Source organism: Lolium rigidum, chromosome 7, assembly GCF_022539505.1.
Source record: "Lolium rigidum isolate FL_2022 chromosome 7, APGP_CSIRO_Lrig_0.1, whole genome shotgun sequence".
In the NCBI taxonomy this organism is placed as follows: Eukaryota; Viridiplantae; Streptophyta; class Magnoliopsida; order Poales; family Poaceae; genus Lolium; species Lolium rigidum.
In genome coordinates, this window is record NC_061514.1 from 361,857,654 (window position 1) to 361,878,021 (window position 20,368).

Here is a 20,368-nt window from a genome sequence, read left to right on the forward strand (position 1 = left end):
CTGAAATGTTTTCCTTTCTCAAACAACTATATTCATACCTTCATTAAGGTCACGCCACTTTATGCCTTTACATATCCTCCTTTTCGCCCCTCCATGTCCATGTATACTAGCCACTTCTTTAGCCTCCACCTCATATATATCATTTTCGGACTTTTTCTCATATATCATCGGTGACTACATTACACAAATGATGGGATCTTTGCAGAACATTGATGTCGTTCAAAGATCCTGATAAGCCAAAAAAAGGCATGCCAAATGCAGAGATCCTTCGATGCCACTGCTTCAAAGCACAACGTTTGGATCACAATGATGGACAATATACTGCCGTACCATGCTGCCAGGTAATACTTCCACGTCTGTGCATACAGGCAATGCTTCCAAGCATCCCTGGCCAGCCACTTGCCACATTCACAACCATAAGCCGTGGTGTCCTCCTCAGTCGGAGCTCGGAGATACTTTTCTCCGAAGACACGAACCATCGTCTTCGCAAAGAGGCGAACGGATTTGATTGCCGTATCTTCACCAATTCGAAGAGACACACCACTTCATGCCTTTACAAAACTGTCTTGGTCTTCCCCTCTCCCTCTCCGTGTGTACGTACTAGCCACTTCTTTCTCCTCCACCTCATATACTATCTCACTGTCGACCCTTTTCTCATATGCCTTTAGCGACTACAGTACCGTAATGATGGTCCAAACGCACAAGTCATAGTCTTCTCATGTATCCTCATTCTCTTCTTCCAATGTCGCCACCGTCTGTATGCCAACGCGGTGTTGTTGCCCCTAATTCTTGCATGTCTTCTAACCGCTTCTCTGCACCATCTCCTCTTGATCATTTTTTCGGTTATGCGTCTAGCACGGTGTAGTTACCTATTTGATTAAATAATATTTTGGGCAAACTTTTTCGGAATGATCCAATTATAAGTTGTCCCATCACAACAACGTGAGATCTGGCGGTTGACATCAACCATCCTTCGGAAATTCAATATTCACAACTAGCTCGTTCGCTCCTTGCAAATACCCTTAATTAGTTAATTAAATCAGTTATTCCACTAAGGTCCTACATGTCTCTGTACATGTAAGTTTTTTGTGCACATGGAAAGGGGAACTAGCTAATTGTTATCATATTTTTGTGGTCAATGAACGCAGACCATTTCAGTTCTTTGTAATCCGTGAATGTATCTGCATTGTATGGTACGAATTGTTTCCTTTTTTGCATCTAAAATTCAATTCCAAATAATTATATTTAGACCTAAAATTCCTTCATGATGGTGACACACCACTCCATGCATGTGAGTCCCCGTCTTACCCCATTTTCACTCTTATTGTGTGCTAACCACTTCACCTCCAACTTCTTATGTATCATTGTCAACCGTTTCCTTATCCCATCTCTCGAACATCTACATGTGTCGAATCGATCATGGTCCAATTCCCCAAACAGTGTGCTCTTCTGATGTCGCCACCACCCTATGCCCACGTATCATCGCTATTCCTGATTCTTGCATGTCTTCTAACCACTTCTATCACCATCTCCTCCAAACTTGATGTCTATTAGATTTTTATCGACAATCTTCCACGTAACATTGTGTCTTACTAGCAGTATCACGTAGTATAACCGCTTGCTTCCTCATCCCTCTAAGCACGAGGGGCACACGTAACAACCTTTCCAACCCGGCATTTGCTCCAGTACAACCCCCTCTTCTCAAACTCATCCAAACTCAAACACAAGGATGGATGAGATCTTCCGATACCCCTTCGCGATTAAGGGCATGATTGTCTTTTATGACTAATTAACGAATAATTAATTAATATGTTAGCCCAGTAAAAACCCGTACGGCCCAGCCGCAAGTATACGGATCTGTACATGTAGCCCTGTTTTTTCCGCACAAGACAGTCCCGGCAACGAAAAACATGTCCGGCCCTGCTCCTACCATAGCTGGTGAGGTGCAAAACAGAAACTGTACCTAGAGGAGATGATGTTAACAGCAGTGAGTGACAGTGGTTTGGGCGATCGCCTTCACCGATGCTGGTGACGAGGAGTGATGTGGAGCGGTTAGCCTTGACGCTACTGCCGGCGACGGGGAGAGGATCATGGCGGCAAGGACCGCGAGATGTGGGCTTGGGGAGAAGTTCTATGCGGTATACGATATACGAATACGTGGGTATACGTACTGGGTTTGGACATGGGCTCATGAGGGCCAACTCTAATTGATTGGCTAATGACCCTGGTACCGAAAGCGAGTTTTGGGAGGGGGTTGTACCGGAGCAAGCCTCTTCCAACCCATGATCATCATCTAGAGCCCCAAAATCCCGAGCCCTGACATTGCCGTGATGTTTTTTTTATAAGCGGCTTGTAGTATACAATCCTCGTCTTCTTATGGGGATCACAAGTGGCAAGACCTGAAATAAGTATAATGCTATGAGGGAAACAAATATCATTACAATAGTGAAGCTCGTTTTTTTAAGACAAAGGGTTGTTTTCAGTTTTTCACCTCTAATTGTAATTCTATGCTTACCGGTTATAGCAAGTAAGTTGTTTGTTGACCGCACTTACTCAAAGGAAAGGGCAGATAAGCCATTTCATCATTTTCATGTATCGTTCACTTAGCTACCCAGAAAATTATCATGGAGGGATACAATTATTGATGCCCCCCGCCCTAAGTTTCCAATGGCCTTTTCAAGGCTTCTTCTAAAGTCGATCACTTTGTAGAAAGGGGTAACCCTTGTGTTATTTAATCGCCACATGCTAGTACCTTTGGTTAGATAGGAAAGCTAGCAAAAGTCACAAAGATTTTTGTTAATAATACAGAGCTGATGGGGTTTTGGGAGTGGCGGCACGCGGGGCTAGTGGAGTCTTTTCGCCATGGTACGTGTCCATCAGCGGAGTGGCCATGCTGCTTTGGTACAGGCTCTAAATAGGCAATCATTTTTCTCCAGCTCTGGTTGGTCTACTATGACAGTATGTTATATACAAATCAAATAGGTCTTGGGTGGGTGTATATTATTCTCCAAAATAGAGTGCGCATTAATAATTAGGAAACAAAATCTAAGGGTTCTATCTAGCACTGCATTAAATGACCAATGCAGGAAAATTTCATAAATATTCGAATTCTCGAAAAATATATGAAATCCTCCCTATCAAAGGAGCCATTTCCTTGATTTGTGGCCATTCTCGAGAATTAATACTCTTCGCCGTGTTGTTTCAAGCTTGCTAGTATATGTAGTTGTTAAAAAAATTGTGGTTTTCTGAAATCGGATTGACCTAAAAATATATTGTACATGAAATATTTCCTTGATGCTGTAATTTTGCGATAATTTTGAGAAGAAAAGACAGAATGAGGCAACGGTGCAGAAGGAACAAGTTAGACTTAGTTTGCGGCCGTCATTTAGTTCGCTCCGGATTATAAGATGTTCTACCTTTTCCTAAATTCGAATGTATCTAGACATATTTTATGGTGCGTTTGTTCACTCATTTCGGTCCGTATATAGTCCATGTTAAAATAATATATAAACTCTTTTGCTAGTACTAGGTCGGCTAAGAATTAAATTAGTTGTAATCGAGAATTAAGTTACTTCTAGGTTGACCATAAACATGCAGAGCGTCCAAATCTGAAACCTTTTCTAGTTCGAAACAGGAGAGTTAGCATCAACCTGCTACAAAACAGGCCTTGGGCAACAATAGACAACCAATAGCTACTCAAAGTATATCAAAGCCAAATCGGGGAAGATCGCACCAAAAGCATAAATCCCAATTAAGAACAGCTACACGGTAGGCAACTCGGAGCTAGCTAGCTGCCCACGAAGTACCAATCCAAATTACGGACGATGGTTCGCATATATAATTGCATGGACCTTTAAGGCTCTTTTCCTCCTTGGCGCGTGCCGCACGAGAGCTACTACTAGCACAGCCAATTACGCGGTCGGCAACCGTTAGCGTCTCAGCACGCGTACGTCGCGAGAAGCAACAAATCAGTGTCGATCCTCCTGGTCCCCTGAAGAACGGACACATATATATGGCTGCTTTGTCGGGGTTGCAACGACAACAGTGTTCCCGTCTTCTTGTTTTCCTCGTGCTGGTAATGGAAATGCAACGGAGGAGCTGCGGGAGTCGAGCCTAGGAATACTGAATCAGGTGTTTTAGTTTGATGCTTCTTTTGTGGTTTCTTTGCTTAGTCTTTAGCTTTTGACTTCTGCTTCTCTAGCTTATTTACCGGGCAATTCACCAAAGTAGCTTTGCGAGAGAGGAGGACTCCGCGCCTACCGGATCCAGATTCCACAGCTTTTCAGATTTGGGAAAAATCACCGAACGGCAAGATGACATTGACGGGAAGACCAAGCCGACGACGTATCAACTGGGAGCTTGTAACTCGCATCAGCAGGATAGCTCGACTACGAATAGCTCACGTATACAGTAGCTCGCATGATTGCATAAGTGGAAAGCTCGCGTCAACGAGCTAGACTCACTGAATGTACGTATGCTATATTGTCGAGGTATGAACTAATTCCTGCAGATTGAGCTTGATATGGCTCAGTAATCTAGTAGACCAGTGCTACTAGGTTTTTGCCCGTAGTGGGAGATTGAGAAGGACCATTCACAGCGAGTTTTCTATTACTGAATTAACTCGCTTTCTTCGACTGCTTTGGTAGCAAACTTTGTACTATTTCCATTGAGCAACTAATAGAAAGGGCTTAGCTCGGCTGGAAAAGAATAAGCTTGTGTAGATTCTGTAATTCGCCAATAGGTGTAATGGTTATGAACCAAGATGTAAAGCAAGCGTCAAACCAGTCCCAAACTTGATCATTCGCTCTGTGAAGCGACTCTAACTGAAAGCTTTTCAGAAGTTTCAACACATCCTAAAAAATTGCAGCTGCTGCTGTCTTCCTTTTTAACATATATACTCCCTCTAGAACGCAAAGCATTTATAGATTCAAAATCTTACTCCTTGGTATTGATTGGGCCCTTAATTTCCAGGACCACATTGTGACTTTTCAATGATCATAACAAAATGAAGTAGGTTTAACTTGAAATTATAGAGTAACTACACTGATTCAACAAAACACTGATCTATAAGAGTTACGCAAGATCCCCAGATATGAGCTGACTGAACAAAACAGCAAGACATAGCAGAAGGGATCGGTTGATGTATTTGCACAGCAATGCATAAAGGATTATTTGCATGTTTGTGTAAGAAATTCACATTGCGCTGCTCATGGTTGCAATTGGGCAAAACAAAGAAAGTCTGACATGGAAAGAAACAATTTGTTCCTGTCTCTGATAAAACGACATATCTCTGCCGCACAGACTGAATCTGAGGCCAACTCCAATGCAGCAGGGTTTTAAATCGATTAATCCAGTCGTCACTATCCTTCCAGTGATGGAACAGCCTCCTTCTCATCTGAAAAGTAGTCTTTTCTGCAAAGGAGATGTACACAAAACATGTTATCTTACTCTTCTCAGTCATCAAGCAACAAATGGCAGAACATGGTTTAGCTTCGTAACAAACCTTATTTTACGGGAAAGCTGATACAAGCCTGTACCGGCCATTGCAACGTTAACAGCGAAAAGGTTCAAGTTTCTCTGATAGAATTAGAAAGAAATTAAATGAGCAATATTAAACTGCAACACAGAATAAGATCAATGGGTGTTCTCAATGGGGGAGAAACCTCTTTCAACAGAAAAATAGGAGATGCAGAATTAACATCAAATATGTCACAGTGCAGCTTATTGGCAATTCAGGAACACTCCCAGCGCAAGGTAAATAAGAAAGCAGTATGGTAGTTAATAACACAAGAAACTGATTGTTCTTTTCTGAGCTCTGTAGTTCAAGGCTATTCAAAAAATGAAAGGAAAATGCTCAGGAATATTGAGCATTTATTCAAGAAGCATCTGAACATCGATAGCCAGTCTGTGGAGTAGTTAAAAGGGTCTAATTTATGAAGATCAATGCAGCTAAGCCAATATCTTTGCATCACGAAGGTTATAATTTAAAATGTACATTTCAGATAAGATATTATTCACGTCACAATATATGTTCACTGCATAATGGTGAAACTCATGGTACGTGCTAGACAAGTATCAGTGGCTTACAGGTGTAATGACCATGCTGTAGCGTGACCAGATGACTCCAGTGGCAGTAACAGCTGCACACCATACAACAGAATTAGCATGTCAGCAGTACATAAGAATGAATGGTACTCCCTTCGTCCCATCAAAGTTGTCTGAGATTTGTCTAAATTCAGATGTATCTAGACACTAAATAGCATATAGATACATCCAAATTTTGACAAAAAATCTCAGACAGCTTTGATGGGACGGAGGGAGTATATAAATGAGCATGTTGTCTGAAACACAGGCACATAATTGCCTGAAGGACATGAACTTACCAACTTGTTGAGGGTACGAGATCTTTTCAGGTGGCTTGGCAAAGTCAGCAATGTTGGCAATGCTGATACCCCATTTAAAAGTTGGAGCCCAAAAGTGAACTGCAATGAAGGTACATTGTCTTAGTTTCCTAGTACGATAACTTATTAAATGCAGCATCCAATAGATAGCCATTACATTTCAGTGCAAAAGAACAACAAATTTTGGGCCATTCAAATTGGACCATGATTCGCAATACTGACCAATAACACATTTTTCCACAGAGCTATGGAAAAAGAAGGAGGCTATCAAACTCTCCAAGAAGAAGCTTTGAGAAAACAGCAGCATTTAGCACTACACATAACTTATTATCACAGGAACTACGATCTTTATAAGTCTAAGATTCCATTAAAAAGTCAAGATATCATTATGCTAAGTTTACCAGAAGAAAATTCAAATAGGAGAAAAAAAGGCGCAATTAGCTAGTGAGACCACAAACACAAATCAAACTGAGGAATAAGTTCTTGGCTAACCAACCGAAGTATTGTAGCTAATCTCCATGCAGCAATGTAAGTGCTACTGCAGTAAGAACCTCAGTACCTACTCAGCAACTGGGAGGTAGAACTGGCTAGTGCCAGAATCAAACGGGTCATGAAGAATTACACCGTGAAGCACAGCTGATGTCTGTGGGAGGGGTCTGAATAATTGCCAGCTTCTTTTGATTAAGGTTTTATATCTGTGATGTCAACAATCTGGCTGTTATTTCGTATTCTCGCTGAAGATTTGTTTTCTCCTAATCTTTTCTCAAGAAAGAGGGTCATCCTCCCAGTGTCATATATTGAAAAGCACAAGACAGAGTAACACCTTGTACTTTCCGGTTTTAAAAATGCCATGAACCTGGCAATCCCAACCCAAACCAAACTGCCACACGGGCAGAAGCTAAAAGGGGAAAGAGAACAAAAAAAATCAGAACATCCATCGGTAGGGAGAACAAACATTGGCCTTCTGTAGCAAGTAGCAACCATTTCAGAACCAAGAACTGATCAAATATAACCATTCTCAGGAGAACCGATTTCTCCAGTCTTGATGTTGGTTGTCCCAACAGGGGTTTGGGGCTGACAAAGCTTGGTTGCTACTCGCTAGTGTTCTGTTACTGTATATGAGACTGGGATGACAACCCTCCTTTTGAAAGTGACAATTTACAGCCAAAACAGAAATAAAAACTGGAAATTAAAGGGAAATATGAATGTCACTAACTGGTTTTGGGGCCAGCAGGATGGTTCAAAAAAGCTTGAATCTTTGAAGTAGCCATTGAAAGCAGCACACGCTCTGCTGTTCTTTTGCACCTGTTTTCACCCACTTAATTTGCTGTGCTGTGCCCCTACAAGCAGAAAATGAAAAGAAAAAGTCTGTAACTCCAGCATAATTGGCATAACAGCTAGTAAAACTCAGTTAGAATAAGCCTGCCCAGTAATTTGGATATCATCGGGATAGTATTTTTACGAAGGAATCAAGTTCAAACAATACTGTACAACACCAATCCCATTTGTTAGCATATAGGAACCCAGAATAACCCCATAGCAAACACATGATAGCCAATAATCCCCATAAAAATGGACATAGGCAATAAACTCTCTACATAGATAAATCTTATTATTGTGATTTGTGTGATAAGACTATAAGACAAAGTAAAAGTCTAGGTATGGGCACATTTGCCTGCACGGCGAAAAAGTAATATAAGAGCCCGTTTGGGACTGCTCCTACCCCTGTGTTGAGCTGCTCCCAAACTAGAGCTGCAACCAGCTGAGGAACAGTTTGTTTGCCAACTTCTTCAAAATTGAGAAGAAACAATGGAAATTCTCCTTACTATCCTTGGGCATCATTTACAAATGTACTGTATAATGCAAAATGCCTCTATCTACAAAATATGTCGACTCGTAAACTACATTATGAATGTTCAAGCCATACATTGAGATACAGCGTTCAGCAGAAGAGAACAATTCACAAATTATGAATCTCAGGAATGAAAACAAAAACCCTTTTTTGCTAGGTCTAGGTCGACCGAGAATTAAGTTAGTTCTAGGTCGACTTCAAGGCCGTTAGATTTGCATCAGAATTTCTGCACATGAGAATTGCACATCTTTTTTTCCAGTTGCACATGAATCGCATATAAAATTGGGTAGCCGAGAATTAAGCTAGTTCTAGGCCCACCGAGAAATAGCCACATCATATACAAAAAAAAAGTACAGCCGCTGGGGTAGTGCCATTCAAATTATGAGTACACAGCAGCAAGGAAATTGACATCCTAAGCATATTGCACGAATGGTCCTTGCACATCAGTTCTCCAAACTGAAGAACAGCTCCCAAAGCATGAACACCATTCGTGCAATCGGCTTCGGATGTCATCTCGGAATTCCATCTTCTCAATTCAAGAATTCCTTCTGTGAGAGCACTGAACTAACACACCACCGTTATCAATTCAGAGTACAACACTACCCACAACATGCATGGATGCTTTTTAAACAGGACAAACAAGGGCTACACCCGATTCAAGAAGCATAAAACAGGAAGTCAAATTATAGACTCCAATTCCCAATATTGACCACACTCTAAGTCTCCCATCTGTTAAAATAATCACCCTGCAATTGTGGCATGAACATATGACACAATTATCGCCCGGTGGAGGCGGAGGGCCGAGCAGTCTTCTTGTGGCTGCAGGCTGAGGATCAAAGGGTACATGGAACCTTGGGGTCGCCAGTGCCCAGCGGTGGCACTCCGCAGGAATCCTCGTCGCCGTCCCGGGCCCCTCGTGCACCCACACCTGTGCTCCGATCCTACTCGACCCAGGCGAAGGCGAATGTGTAGAGGAGTAAAGAGGGGAGTGGAGGAGGGGTACACGATCGTTCCTTTCCCCGGAATCTATGGTCAAACTCAATCTGTGGGTCGCATCTCCCACGCGGGAATCGTCAGACTAACCGCATCTGCCTGTGGATTTTACGGAGTAGGAAGAGAGGGGAGATCGGTCACCTGAGACGCCCGCCGCCGGTCGCCGGTTGCCGGAGCCGAGGAAGTCGACGAGGAGAGCGGATGGGGAGATACCGAGATACGGTCACAGGTCAGAGTCAGACGGTAGGTGCGAGATGACAGGAGCTGCGCTGTATGGCTGCGCTCGAGTCGGGAATTGGGCTTGGGCGAGGCCTGCTCTGCACCGTTTGGATTTGGGCCATAGTGGCCTTTTTTCCAGCTATTTGGTCGACTCAGCTTTGACACACCTTTGCCAAAAAAAAAATGTTTGGCACAGTTTTTCCAGCTATGTTTACACTGAGAAATGATCATCTCTAAAAAGTATATATTGCAACCTAAGCAGGAATGAAAATATGAAATAAATAAATATTAATATTACAAAGATACACAAGTCAAGTTTCGACTGTTTTATATGACAATCTTAGTTCACTACCAAGCATTGACAGGTTTTGGGGAACATCTAGCAAAATACCGAGACGAACGGTGAATACATATCATCCATGTTGTTACTCGCTAGTCAAAGAGACCTCCAAAACTGTTACGGGCTATCCACTGGTGGGCATGATTGAAGTTAGCTTAGGGTATGTATAATTGTGGTATCTTAGCAGTGTCATGTAGAATAAAAGTTGTGGTGGAGAAAAGAAAAAGTAAAAGAATTGTATTCCCTTAAATAAAAGATGATCTCTTAGCATAATCTTTCCCACCATATATTTAAAATGCATGGCTAGTAGCGATAAGACTAAAAAAATAACTTATTGTACATCATATTTTATTGTTATATCTAGATTACGTGGCGGGTTAAGATAAAGCAGATCTTATTAACCATTGCACATGCCTTACTGCTAATTCGGCCAAACTAACAATAAACAACAACCAAAAATGCTCTTTATCCACACAAAACTGATGACAAATGTGTTGGTTCTATGGGCAGTTACTAACTGATAATTTCAACTATCAGTTAAATCTTTGAAACGCACACTGCTATGTTTAATCAACAATTTAACCTTGTGCAGCGATCGACTTCGGCGCAGATCCCGTGGGGGAGATGAAGGCTTCTCCCAAGATTTTAGGTTCTGTTTTGCTGAGAGGGAGGCTAATAAATAGGCAGATGCTTGTGCTGGTGCGGCTCTCTCAATTGTTTCCCTAGATATAACTTATCCCTGATTTTCCTGAGCCTATTCAATCAGATATTTTGTCGTCAGTTGACTAAAAGCCAGTCTGACGGAGGAGCCTCAAAAGGAAAACTCATTTAGTAACATCCTTGTGTGCAAGTTATGCAAAGAATGAAAGAAAAAGAAGACCCAGCATCAATAGAGGATTTGTGTGAATCAGACCAGCATGACATGAGATTGACATTAAACTAGCAGCACTACTCAAATCAGACTTGTATTAACTGTAACACGGCAGAGATGGACGGCAGAGCACGGAGGCTAGAGAGGAGACAGACTCCCCATTCAGTTCATGCCAGCCTCAGGTTACAGCTGGGCATTTAAACCCCACTTGCACACAAACCTTTCACATCTACACCCTCCATTACAAATTTATTGAGGCATATATACATGTATCTAAACACGATTTAGTGTGTAGACAAATGTAAATCTTAAACTTTTTGCAGAGGTAATACGTGTTTTCCAAGGCGTTGTACACTGAAGTCACGAAATTGACTGGACAGGTCACTACTAAAAGGTGATGGTTTACCTGAGGAATCAGTCAGGCAATAAGAACGAGAGTAGTCTCTTGGTCGTCAGACGACACGGCCAATATCACTTTTGCCCCAAATCTGGCTTCCATATAACCAGATTACCCCTGGATATGTTGACCGGGTCAAAACATAATCGGTTGGAAAGAAGGAAAAAACAGATCAGAGACGTATCAGTGGGGTCTGTATTTACTAGTAGTATGATTAACACGACCTTGACAGATCGCATCCACGAACTGACACAATAAATCTAACAGATGAGGAGACAATTCTAAAATTCTGGTATTCACCACGAACAGCTGCGTTTACAGCGACTCGTTCTGGAAGCTCTCACGCGAGAAAAACAGCAGCCACACTTCAAGGTCTGGTGATCTTCCAGGCGAGACACCATCTGGTCCAGGTTACAGATTGGAATAGTATACAATTACTTGCAAGATGACAAGTACGCCGTAGAAGATTTGCGACGGACGAACAGCCTTGGTTAAACTATTTCAAGTCAACGGCTCAACGCTGCCCTTGGAGCTTCTGCCGCCGGAAAACACTTTTCTGGCTTCACACCATTCTTTTTTCCCCAGCAACAGTCATGATCGCAGCAGTCAATCGTTTCTGTTCAGTATGGATCAATGAGCATCAAACAGTAACCATAAAATAAATATAAGGGAATATGCTACCTTCGACTGCAACAGGAGCTATTCGAATAGACATAACATTATCAATGAAGAAAAAAAACAATCGCTAATCATGTACCTTAATTTTGAACATTAAGATTTTATTTTGTTAATCCATCTGCTATGATTCAACACCAAAAGGGCGCTGGGCATGTATCTGTCAATCAGTCTACCCGCAGTAGCAGGTCAAAGAAGCCTTTTCCATTGAACTAGTCTTATTGCTGCAAGGCCAACTTAAAAGCCTCTGCATCCCACCACCGCCACCACCATGGATTTAGTGCACAAATCCAGACTACCATCCTCCTTCTAGCCCTTGCTGCTCTTCCAAGCTCCCATACATGGCTCCTCTCTTCTTCCTCCTCCTATTCAGCCAAATTCTTCTCTGTACGGCCGTCGACACCATCAACTCCACCACACCGCTGACTGGGACACAGAAGATCGTGTCCCCAGGCAACAAATTCACCTTGGGCTTCTACTCCCCAACTCAAAGCAACACCGCCTCTTCCGGCTCCGGCAACTACTACATAGCCATATGGTACAGCAATATACCGATACAGACCACCGTGTGGACGGCAACCACCAACGTGCCGGTGTCAGACCCGACCACAGCCTCCTTCGAAATTGCCACCGACGGCAACCTCGTCCTCCTTGATCAAGCCAAGAACCAGCAGCTATGGTCAACCAACGTAAGTGTAGCCCCCAACTCCACCATGGCCATCATCAGGGACAGCGGTAGCCTTGACCTCATCGATGCATCCAATTCATCGATCATTTACTGGCGAAGCCTCGACCATCCAACAAACACTTGGCTACCGGGGGGCAAGCTTATGCTGAACAAGACCACGGGTGTGACCCAGAGGCTTTTTCCTTGGAAGAACAACGCAGACCCATCTCCTGGATTGTTCTCTCTGCAGCTAGACCCCAACGGCACAGCACAGTACTTCATCCAGTGGAATAAATCCATAAACTACTGGACCAGTGGCACCTGGAACGGGGTTATCTTTAGCCTCGTGCCGGAGATGACGGCCGGTTACAACTACGACTTCCAGTTCATCAGCAACGCCACAGAAAACTACTTCACCTACACTATGAAGGATAATTCAATCCTCTCCCGATTGATCATGGACGTCAATGGACAGATCAAGCAGTGGACTTGGGTTACTTCCACACAACAGTGGATCTTGTTCTGGTCGCAGCCAAAGACGCAGTGTGAGGTGTATGCGGTCTGTGGGGAGTATGGCAGCTGCAACGCCAATACCCTGCCCTTCTGCAACTGCATCAAAGGGTACAGCCAGAAGGTTCAGAGTGATTGGGATCTTCAGGATTTCAGTGGTGGGTGCAAGAGGAACGTACCATTGCAGTGCCAGACCAACTCCAGCTCCGGACAGGCTAAGCCTGATAAGTTCTATCCCATGGCAGGCGTGAGGCTACCTGATAACGCACAGAGTGCAGTCGGCACGAGCTCTAGAGAGTGTGAGGTGGCTTGTCTGAGCAACTGTTTATGTAATGCTTACACTTACAATTCGAGTGGCTGCTTTGTCTGGCCTGCGGACCTGGTGAACCTCCAAGAAGAATATAGAGGAAATGGAGTAGGCACACTCTTCCTCAGGCTTGCAGCATCCGAGCTGCCAGACCCAAAAAAGAGCAAGACTGCAATCATTGGTGGAGTTATTGGCGGAGTTGCCGCAGTTTTGATAATTCTTGCGATTGTGCTGTTCTTCCTATTTCAGAAGCGTCGTCGAGACAGGACTCTTCGGGTATCCAAGACTGCTGGGGGCGCACTCATTGCCTTCAGGTACAGTGATCTCCAGCATGTCACCAACAACTTCGCAGAGAAGCTCGGGGGAGGTGCCTTCGGCTCAGTGTTCAAAGGGAAGCTCCCGGATTCAACTGCCATTGCTGTGAAGAGGCTCGATGGGTTCCATCAAGGGGAGAAGCAATTCCGTGCCGAGGTAAGCACGATTGGGACAACCCAGCATGTCAATTTGGTCCGCCTTCTTGGGTTCTGTTCCGAAGGATCAAGGAAGCTGCTTGTGTATGAGTTCATGCCAAAGGGCTCCCTCGAAGTGCAACTGTTCCCTGGTGAGACAACCACATTGAGCTGGGCCATTAGGTACCAAATTGCACTTGGAACAGCAAGAGGCCTAAACTACCTGCATGAAAAATGTAGGGATTGCATCATACACTGTGATGTCAAGCCAGATAACATACTCTTGGATGAGTCCTTTGTACCAAAAGTGTCAGATTTTGGTTTAGCAAAGCTCTTAGGCCGGGACTTCAGCCGTGTTTTGACGACGATGAGGGGAACAAGGGGTTACCTTGCACCCGAATGGATCAGCGGCGTGCCTATAACAGCCAAGGCAGATGTATTCAGTTATGGCATGATGCTCTTGGAAATCATATCAGGCAGGAGGAATGCTGATCATGGAGATGACGCTTTCTTCCCAACCCTGGCTGCAAGCATGCTACATGAAGGGGATGTGCAGACCTTGTTGGACCCCAGGCTGAAAGGAGATGCAGATCATGATGAGCTCACGAGGGCTTGTAAGGTTGCTTGTTGGTGCATCCAAGATGATGAAAGCACTAGACCCACCACAGGTCAGATCGCCCAAATCCTAGAGGGGTTACTTGATGTGAACATGCCTCCCGTTCCAAGATCATTGGCGGTTCTTGGTGAAAGCCCCAATGCCATAAACTTCTTCTCAGATCTGTCTTCAAGCCAGACTACACAGAAGCAAAACAGCACGACATCTTCCCAGACACATAGTGCTACTTCAGGCAGTTCACAGCCTTAAACTTTTAACCAGAGAACCCTGCAATTTATAAGGGGCAAGGTATTTACATGTTTAAATAGTGCTATGAGTGACCAGAAGTTGTACTCTGTAGAAACTAGCTTTTATGTTGGTCTATGTATCTATTTAAACATTGCAGGCTCACAGCAGAGTTGAATAACCAATATGAGAGCAAGACTACTGTTACATTTAATATTCCGAATTTCACCAATTTCTTACTCAAGGCATAGTAAAAAGACTGAGGTCTACCACACACACTAGAATCTGCATCCCATACATTAGAATATGCATGATTTACGTGCTCCAGTTATGTCCAACAGCTACAGCTGCACTGATTTTGCCCCATTAATAGCACAAGATAGCTAGGATAATACCAGAGGGCCGTGTGTAGCCTCATGGGTTTGCGCTCTGCCTTCCCGAGTTCCCCCTCCTCCCTTTTACATGCTCATCTCTTAAGAATAGGCTGGCTAATATTAATATAGTAGGTCCTTGAACTACTGTTCTTTTAGCTTCTTGGAGACTAACGATATTGTAACATAAAGAGAAGACAGTACTATCTGGGAAGATATGATGGGACCTACTCTATGAAATGAAGCTATATGATGCTAAGAGGAACAAAGTATTCAATAGTATTACAAGAATAGCAGTAGAACAGACTTTAACAAGTGCACTTATCATTTTCTACCAACTAGGAGAAGATCTAAGAGTTGAGGGAAAGAATTACTTTGACCAAAATTAGTTAAGTGTTTTTTCATGGGGAGTGTCTGCTTTTTCTCGAGCACAAGTCTGGAAAAAAGGTGACCATGCCATAATTTCGCTTGTGCTATTTGCCAGAAGCACATCCATCACTTTACAAAGGAAAGTCCAGTCAAATAGCAACTGAGACAACAATTATCTGGGGAGTGTCTTCTTTTTCTCGAGCACGAGTCTAGAAAAAGGTGACCATGCCATAATTTTGCTTGTGCTATTTGGCAGAAGCACATACATCACTTCACAAAGGAAAGCCCAGTCAAATAGCAGCAGAGACAACCATTATCTAGGAAGACAAGTCCAGTCAAAAGATAAAACTGGCAATGTGGACAAACGATATCTGTGGACGCTTTGTCACTCCATGGGATAATTTTTGAACGAGTTCTCTCCAGGAGGTAAATCCCTTGTATATAGACTTACAGAATACTATGCATCTAGCAGTTGCTTGCCAAAAGATGGCTTTTCTCAGGAATATATGTTTCATCCTTTTCTGCTCACATATTACTTATTTCCACTTGCACAATTAAACTGATGTGACTCATACAATCTCCAGAATCCAAACACTTTCTGAACTGTTACATCACATGGCAGAACTCCTAGCTGGGTTTCTTCTATCCAGATAATAGTGGAAATCTGTAACCAGGTGTTTGGTTCAGAAGCACTTTAAAGAATGATTCTGTGTGTGTTAAAAAAAGAATACTTTCGTCTGGGTGGCCAACCAAGGCAATCCTGTCCTAAGTGCCTTACTTCCACAGCTCAAATATCTGAGGATGGGAGTCTGCTCCTCCTTCCGGATATGCTCAGTGTGCATTTGTGTGTGCATGTGGTGGCATGAGCGGGATGTGCGTATGTACTGAGTGTCCATGTACTTGAAACAGTTATAACATGCATGGTAAATTACATAGTACTTGCGGACAGCTTAAATTAGGTGAATATATACTAAAGTAATCCTCAGCAAATAGCAAAAAATGTAGTTCATCTACAGATATATAATTCACTGCTACGTAATTCTGTTAGCTGAACTCACAATTTGTTTGTAATAGTAGAGCAGCAGATACATTCCTAGAAGCAATAACACAACTGCAATAAAGAAAGAGGCACTCCTCTTCCGAGCAATAACATTACCTGTGCAAAAGAAACCAATACATTAACAAGAATAAACTTCACGTAAAAATCTTAAAACAAAAAGGAAGTAGCAGTTTTCTAAATAAATAGCAAGATGAATAAAAATTCTGTAATATAATGTTTGATTAGCATGGTACGGGAACCAGAAGATCAAAACTTCTATAGTATTATTAGGAGTCACAACAAACCTCATCCAACTCTTCCAGCTTTGCTTTCTAAGGAAGTGCAAGAAGACTAACAATATTTGCATATTTGTCTGTCACTCTTGCTGTTCCATTTGCCTCTCCTTCTCAGCAATCAAAGCCATAAGGCTGTCTAGCTCTACAACATTCTTTAGTACTCCCTCCATTCACTAATGTAAGACCTTTTACCCAAGGTTCAAAAAAGCGGTAAGCGCTAAGCGAGCGGTAGGCCAACGCCTAGAGCAATCACCGCTTAAGCGGCGCTTAGGCGCGCTTAAGCGTTTTGTACGGACACACCAGGAGGGGCAGCCGGTTGCATTTTTCAGCGCATATAAGGTCTAATATTCCTTCAATATTAGCCTAGTAAGGCAATGTTGGCCCAGTAAGGCCCATATGAAACCCTAGCCTACCTAGCTCAATCTGAACCATCCATATTCTCTAATCTTCATTGTCCATCTACTCTCTTCTATCTCTTTTTCTCTCACCTGCTCCCTTCAGGCACTCATCGACAGCCGCAATGGCATTGCTGCTGCCTCCTCTTCCATGGATTCCATGCCTCCGCCCCTCCTTCCCTGCCCTCACCCCCTCCTTCCCCAATCCGTTTCCTCTACCAGATTCCAACAATAGCACGACCAGATTCTCAGGCTCGCTTAATTGAACGCTCAGGCCAGAAGCGAAGCGGAAGGCCGTCGCTCAGCGCTTAAGCGCGCCTAGGCGTACGCTTTTTTGAACCATGCTTTTACCTCTTTTCGTAAATGCATGTATCTAGACGCGTTTTAGTGTGCTCAATCATTTTGGTCTGTATATAGTCCACTTTGAAATATCTACGAGGTCTTACATTAGTGAACAGAGGAAGCAACTTATTTGTGTGTTTAAAAAAGAGCATCAACAAGGAGTTTAAGAATTACAACGGGTATGTTGATAAGGGAAAATAGAGTGTTAGCTAATGCAAAAGCCAGAAAATAAATGGAAATACCAAGTATCTTTGCTCAGAACAGTGCATATAGCCATTAGCGATATACTCTAATGAGCATTAACTAAAGAAGCTCATATCTGCAACTATTACAAGTGCAAGCAGCACATGTGGAGTGACTAACCTGTTGCACGACATGTCAATATTTGATCAATCGGAGAAGCTGTTTGCTAGGCCGACATTTTCTTCAAGACCTATGTTATAAGTACAAAAACAAATATGTGTGGTTCTTCTCTGTAATGTTAGTTTCAGATAACCAATAATGAATAGAAATAACGTGATTAACTGCTTAAATGTGTACCATGAGAATCATAGTCATAATCAGGGTAGATAGCAATCAGAACAAACAGAAAAGTAATGCACGCTTATACTATTTCAAAAGCATGATACCTGAAATGTTTAATGTACCACACAAGTAGAATAAATATAACTATCTGAACATGGTTGTATCAAATATTTGCAGATGTACCACGAAGCATAGGAAAAACACGCATCAGAAGCACTTGATCCATTGACAAATGACAATTGCCCCAAACAAACTAAAACCTTGGGACCTACACAACACTCAGAGAACATTATAAACATTCCTTATTATCAGGAAACATGTTGTCTTGCCATAGAGTGTGATACTAAACGCAACATCAAATTAATGGAGAAATGTGTGGTTGTTTCAATTGACGGCAGTTAGAGTGTAATGCTTGATCACGCTAAACTGGCCATGATTTGCACTCCTCAGACAAAAATAACATTCTTATACCACCAAAATTGCCACAATGTGCACTTGGAGCATGCTCTCATCACAAAAATTACATTCTTACACCATCAAGATGCCAGACTATGAATGTCTAGCATATGCTGCTCTTATCGACACAAAACATTCTTATACTGCCAGACGACACAATTTGCAACTTGAGCATTTTCTCGTACAGCATCGATTTAAGGTGATAATCCATACTGTTCAGGTAACATCATCCCAACAATCCCATCAGTCGACCAGCTCCATAATTGCCTTGCTCACCTCCTTGGTCAGTTCAGTGCGGCGCAGCTCCACCTTCATCTGCGCCACCCTCAGCTTCTTGATCTTGTCGTCCATTGCACGTGCCTTGCCATCGTCCATCTTCCCGAACACCCTCTTGAACATGCCCGGGTGTGCCGCCTCCAGCTTCTTCACCTCCTCTGCTAGGTACGGGTACAGCTCACACATCTCATCAAAGCCCTTCAGTTCACGGCCACTCGCTGCTTCCGCAGCAGCAGCAGCAGGGGTAGCCTTGTCGCCGCCCCAGACCATCTTGGAGAGGTCCAACAGCCGGCGGTCGTGCTCTTTGCTCGGGAGCTCACCCCTGCTGCTGAGAACGACGTACCGTTTCTTCAGGGTCTGGAGCTTGGACTGGAGCTCCTTGCTGCCGTAGGCGCGGTTGTCGAGCTTTCCAGCGAGGGCGCCGATGAGAGCTTCGGGCTGCGGCAGCGCGCCGTGCTGCCTTTGGTGCGCGGCGAGGGCCTCGAGGATCCGGACCTCGTCGTCGGTGGACCAGATGCGGTGGAAAGCCAGGCGCGCCTTCTTGGCCGACGGCGGCTTGATGGCATCCGCCTCTCGCTTCGGAGCCTGCTTCGGCGGCGGCGGCGGCGGCGGCGGCGCCTCGTCGTCGTCGGACTCGGACGACTCGTCCGTCGGAGTCGGAGGCGTCCGGTTCCTTGCTCTGCTGCGGCGGCGGCGGAGGTTGGTTCTTGGGAGCGGAGGGGGCGGCTAGGTGGGTGGGCTCCTCCTCCTCATCCTCCTCTTCCTCGTCGTCAGAGCTCTCGGACTCCTCGCCCTTTTGCGGCGGCGCAGGCGGATTGTTGGGGGCCTCCTCCTCCTCTTCCTCCTCTTCTTCTTCTTCTTCCTCGTCAGAGCTATCGGACTCCTCGGCCCTTTGCGGCGGCGCAAGCGGCTTGCTGGGGGTGGGGGTGGGGGTATGGGACACGGCTTCGTCCTCCGACTCTTCGGATCGCGAGCGAGAGTCTTCCTCCTCAGACGAGCCAGCCGGAGGTGGAGGCGGAGGCGGTGGCCGTGCCGACTTCTTGGTGGCACGCTTTTGGCCCATCGCCGGAGACTCTGATTGAATGTTTGGGAGAGAAGAGAAGAGGAGAGCGGCGGCGCTAGACCTCGCTAGGTTAAATTTGGGGGAAGAAAATCATCCGCGCCTACAAGACCCTTGCTGGGCCAAGTCACAGCCTTCCTCTGCCGGCTCGGTCCAGTTGGCCCATCTTTATTTTTCAACACATGGAAGCCCTCAACATGTTTTTGGGCCAGGCCCATTATTGCAGTTTGGTATCTGTGCTCAGGTTTTTCTATTCCGGTTTTCCTGTTTGGTTACCAAATTAAAAAATGTTCGGATTTCAAAAAATAATAATTCTAAAAAAGCTTAGATTTTAGATTTTTTTGAAAAATGGTCATAATACTTTTTATGAGTTTTGAAAAATATTCAGATTAAAAAAGAGCAATTTTAAAAGGTCAAAATTAAAAAAAATCGGATTTAATTAATTATATTTTGAAAACGTAAAAAGCGTTAACGCACGTTAGGGTTTATAGCGCACCGTGCGACCAGTCGGAATGAGTCGGCTCTCTCATTTGCTCCCATCCACCCTAGTTCTTCCTCGACCGGAGATGGAGGCGGCGAGTCCGGCACACGGCAGCGCTGGTGGCGGCGCCGGTGGCGGCGATGGTGGCGGTGTTGGTGGTAGAGGGCACTCTGAAGCTAGTGGTACTGCTGGAGATGGAGAGCCAGCCGTCTTCGGCGACGGCTTGGATGAGCTAC

At 44.1% G+C, this 20,368-nt stretch overlaps 3 protein-coding genes across 3 annotated transcripts; 1 reads left to right on the plus strand and 2 right to left on the minus strand.

Moving 5' to 3' along the window:
* Positions 1–5,124: 5,124 nt before the first annotated feature.
* On the minus strand, positions 5,125–9,499 carry LOC124675109 (mitochondrial pyruvate carrier 4-like). The gene is made up of 6 exons (XM_047211179.1): positions 9,388–9,499; positions 7,618–7,741; positions 6,384–6,482; positions 6,088–6,140; positions 5,504–5,577; positions 5,125–5,412 (listed from the first exon to the last, which is right to left on the minus strand). The coding sequence occupies exons 2-6, from the start codon at positions 7,670–7,672 to the stop codon at positions 5,361–5,363; spliced, it is 333 nt and encodes a 110-aa protein (XP_047067135.1). The 5' UTR covers positions 7,673–7,741; positions 9,388–9,499; the 3' UTR covers positions 5,125–5,360.
* A 2,438-nt stretch (positions 9,500–11,937) lies between these two features.
* On the plus strand, positions 11,938–14,729 carry LOC124673788 (G-type lectin S-receptor-like serine/threonine-protein kinase At2g19130). Its single transcript, XM_047209827.1, has one exon. It carries the CDS (start codon positions 12,090–12,092, stop codon positions 14,544–14,546), a length of 2,457 nt encoding a protein of 818 aa, XP_047065783.1. The 5' UTR covers positions 11,938–12,089; the 3' UTR covers positions 14,547–14,729.
* A 3,550-nt stretch (positions 14,730–18,279) lies between these two features.
* On the minus strand, positions 18,280–19,662 carry LOC124678396 (nucleolar and coiled-body phosphoprotein 1-like). Its single transcript, XM_047214295.1, is given in 2 exon segments — positions 18,280–19,239; positions 19,241–19,662. Coding segments are annotated over 2 exon segments (1,095 nt in total). The 5' UTR covers positions 19,655–19,662; the 3' UTR covers positions 18,280–18,558.
* Positions 19,663–20,368: the final 706 nt, after the last annotated feature.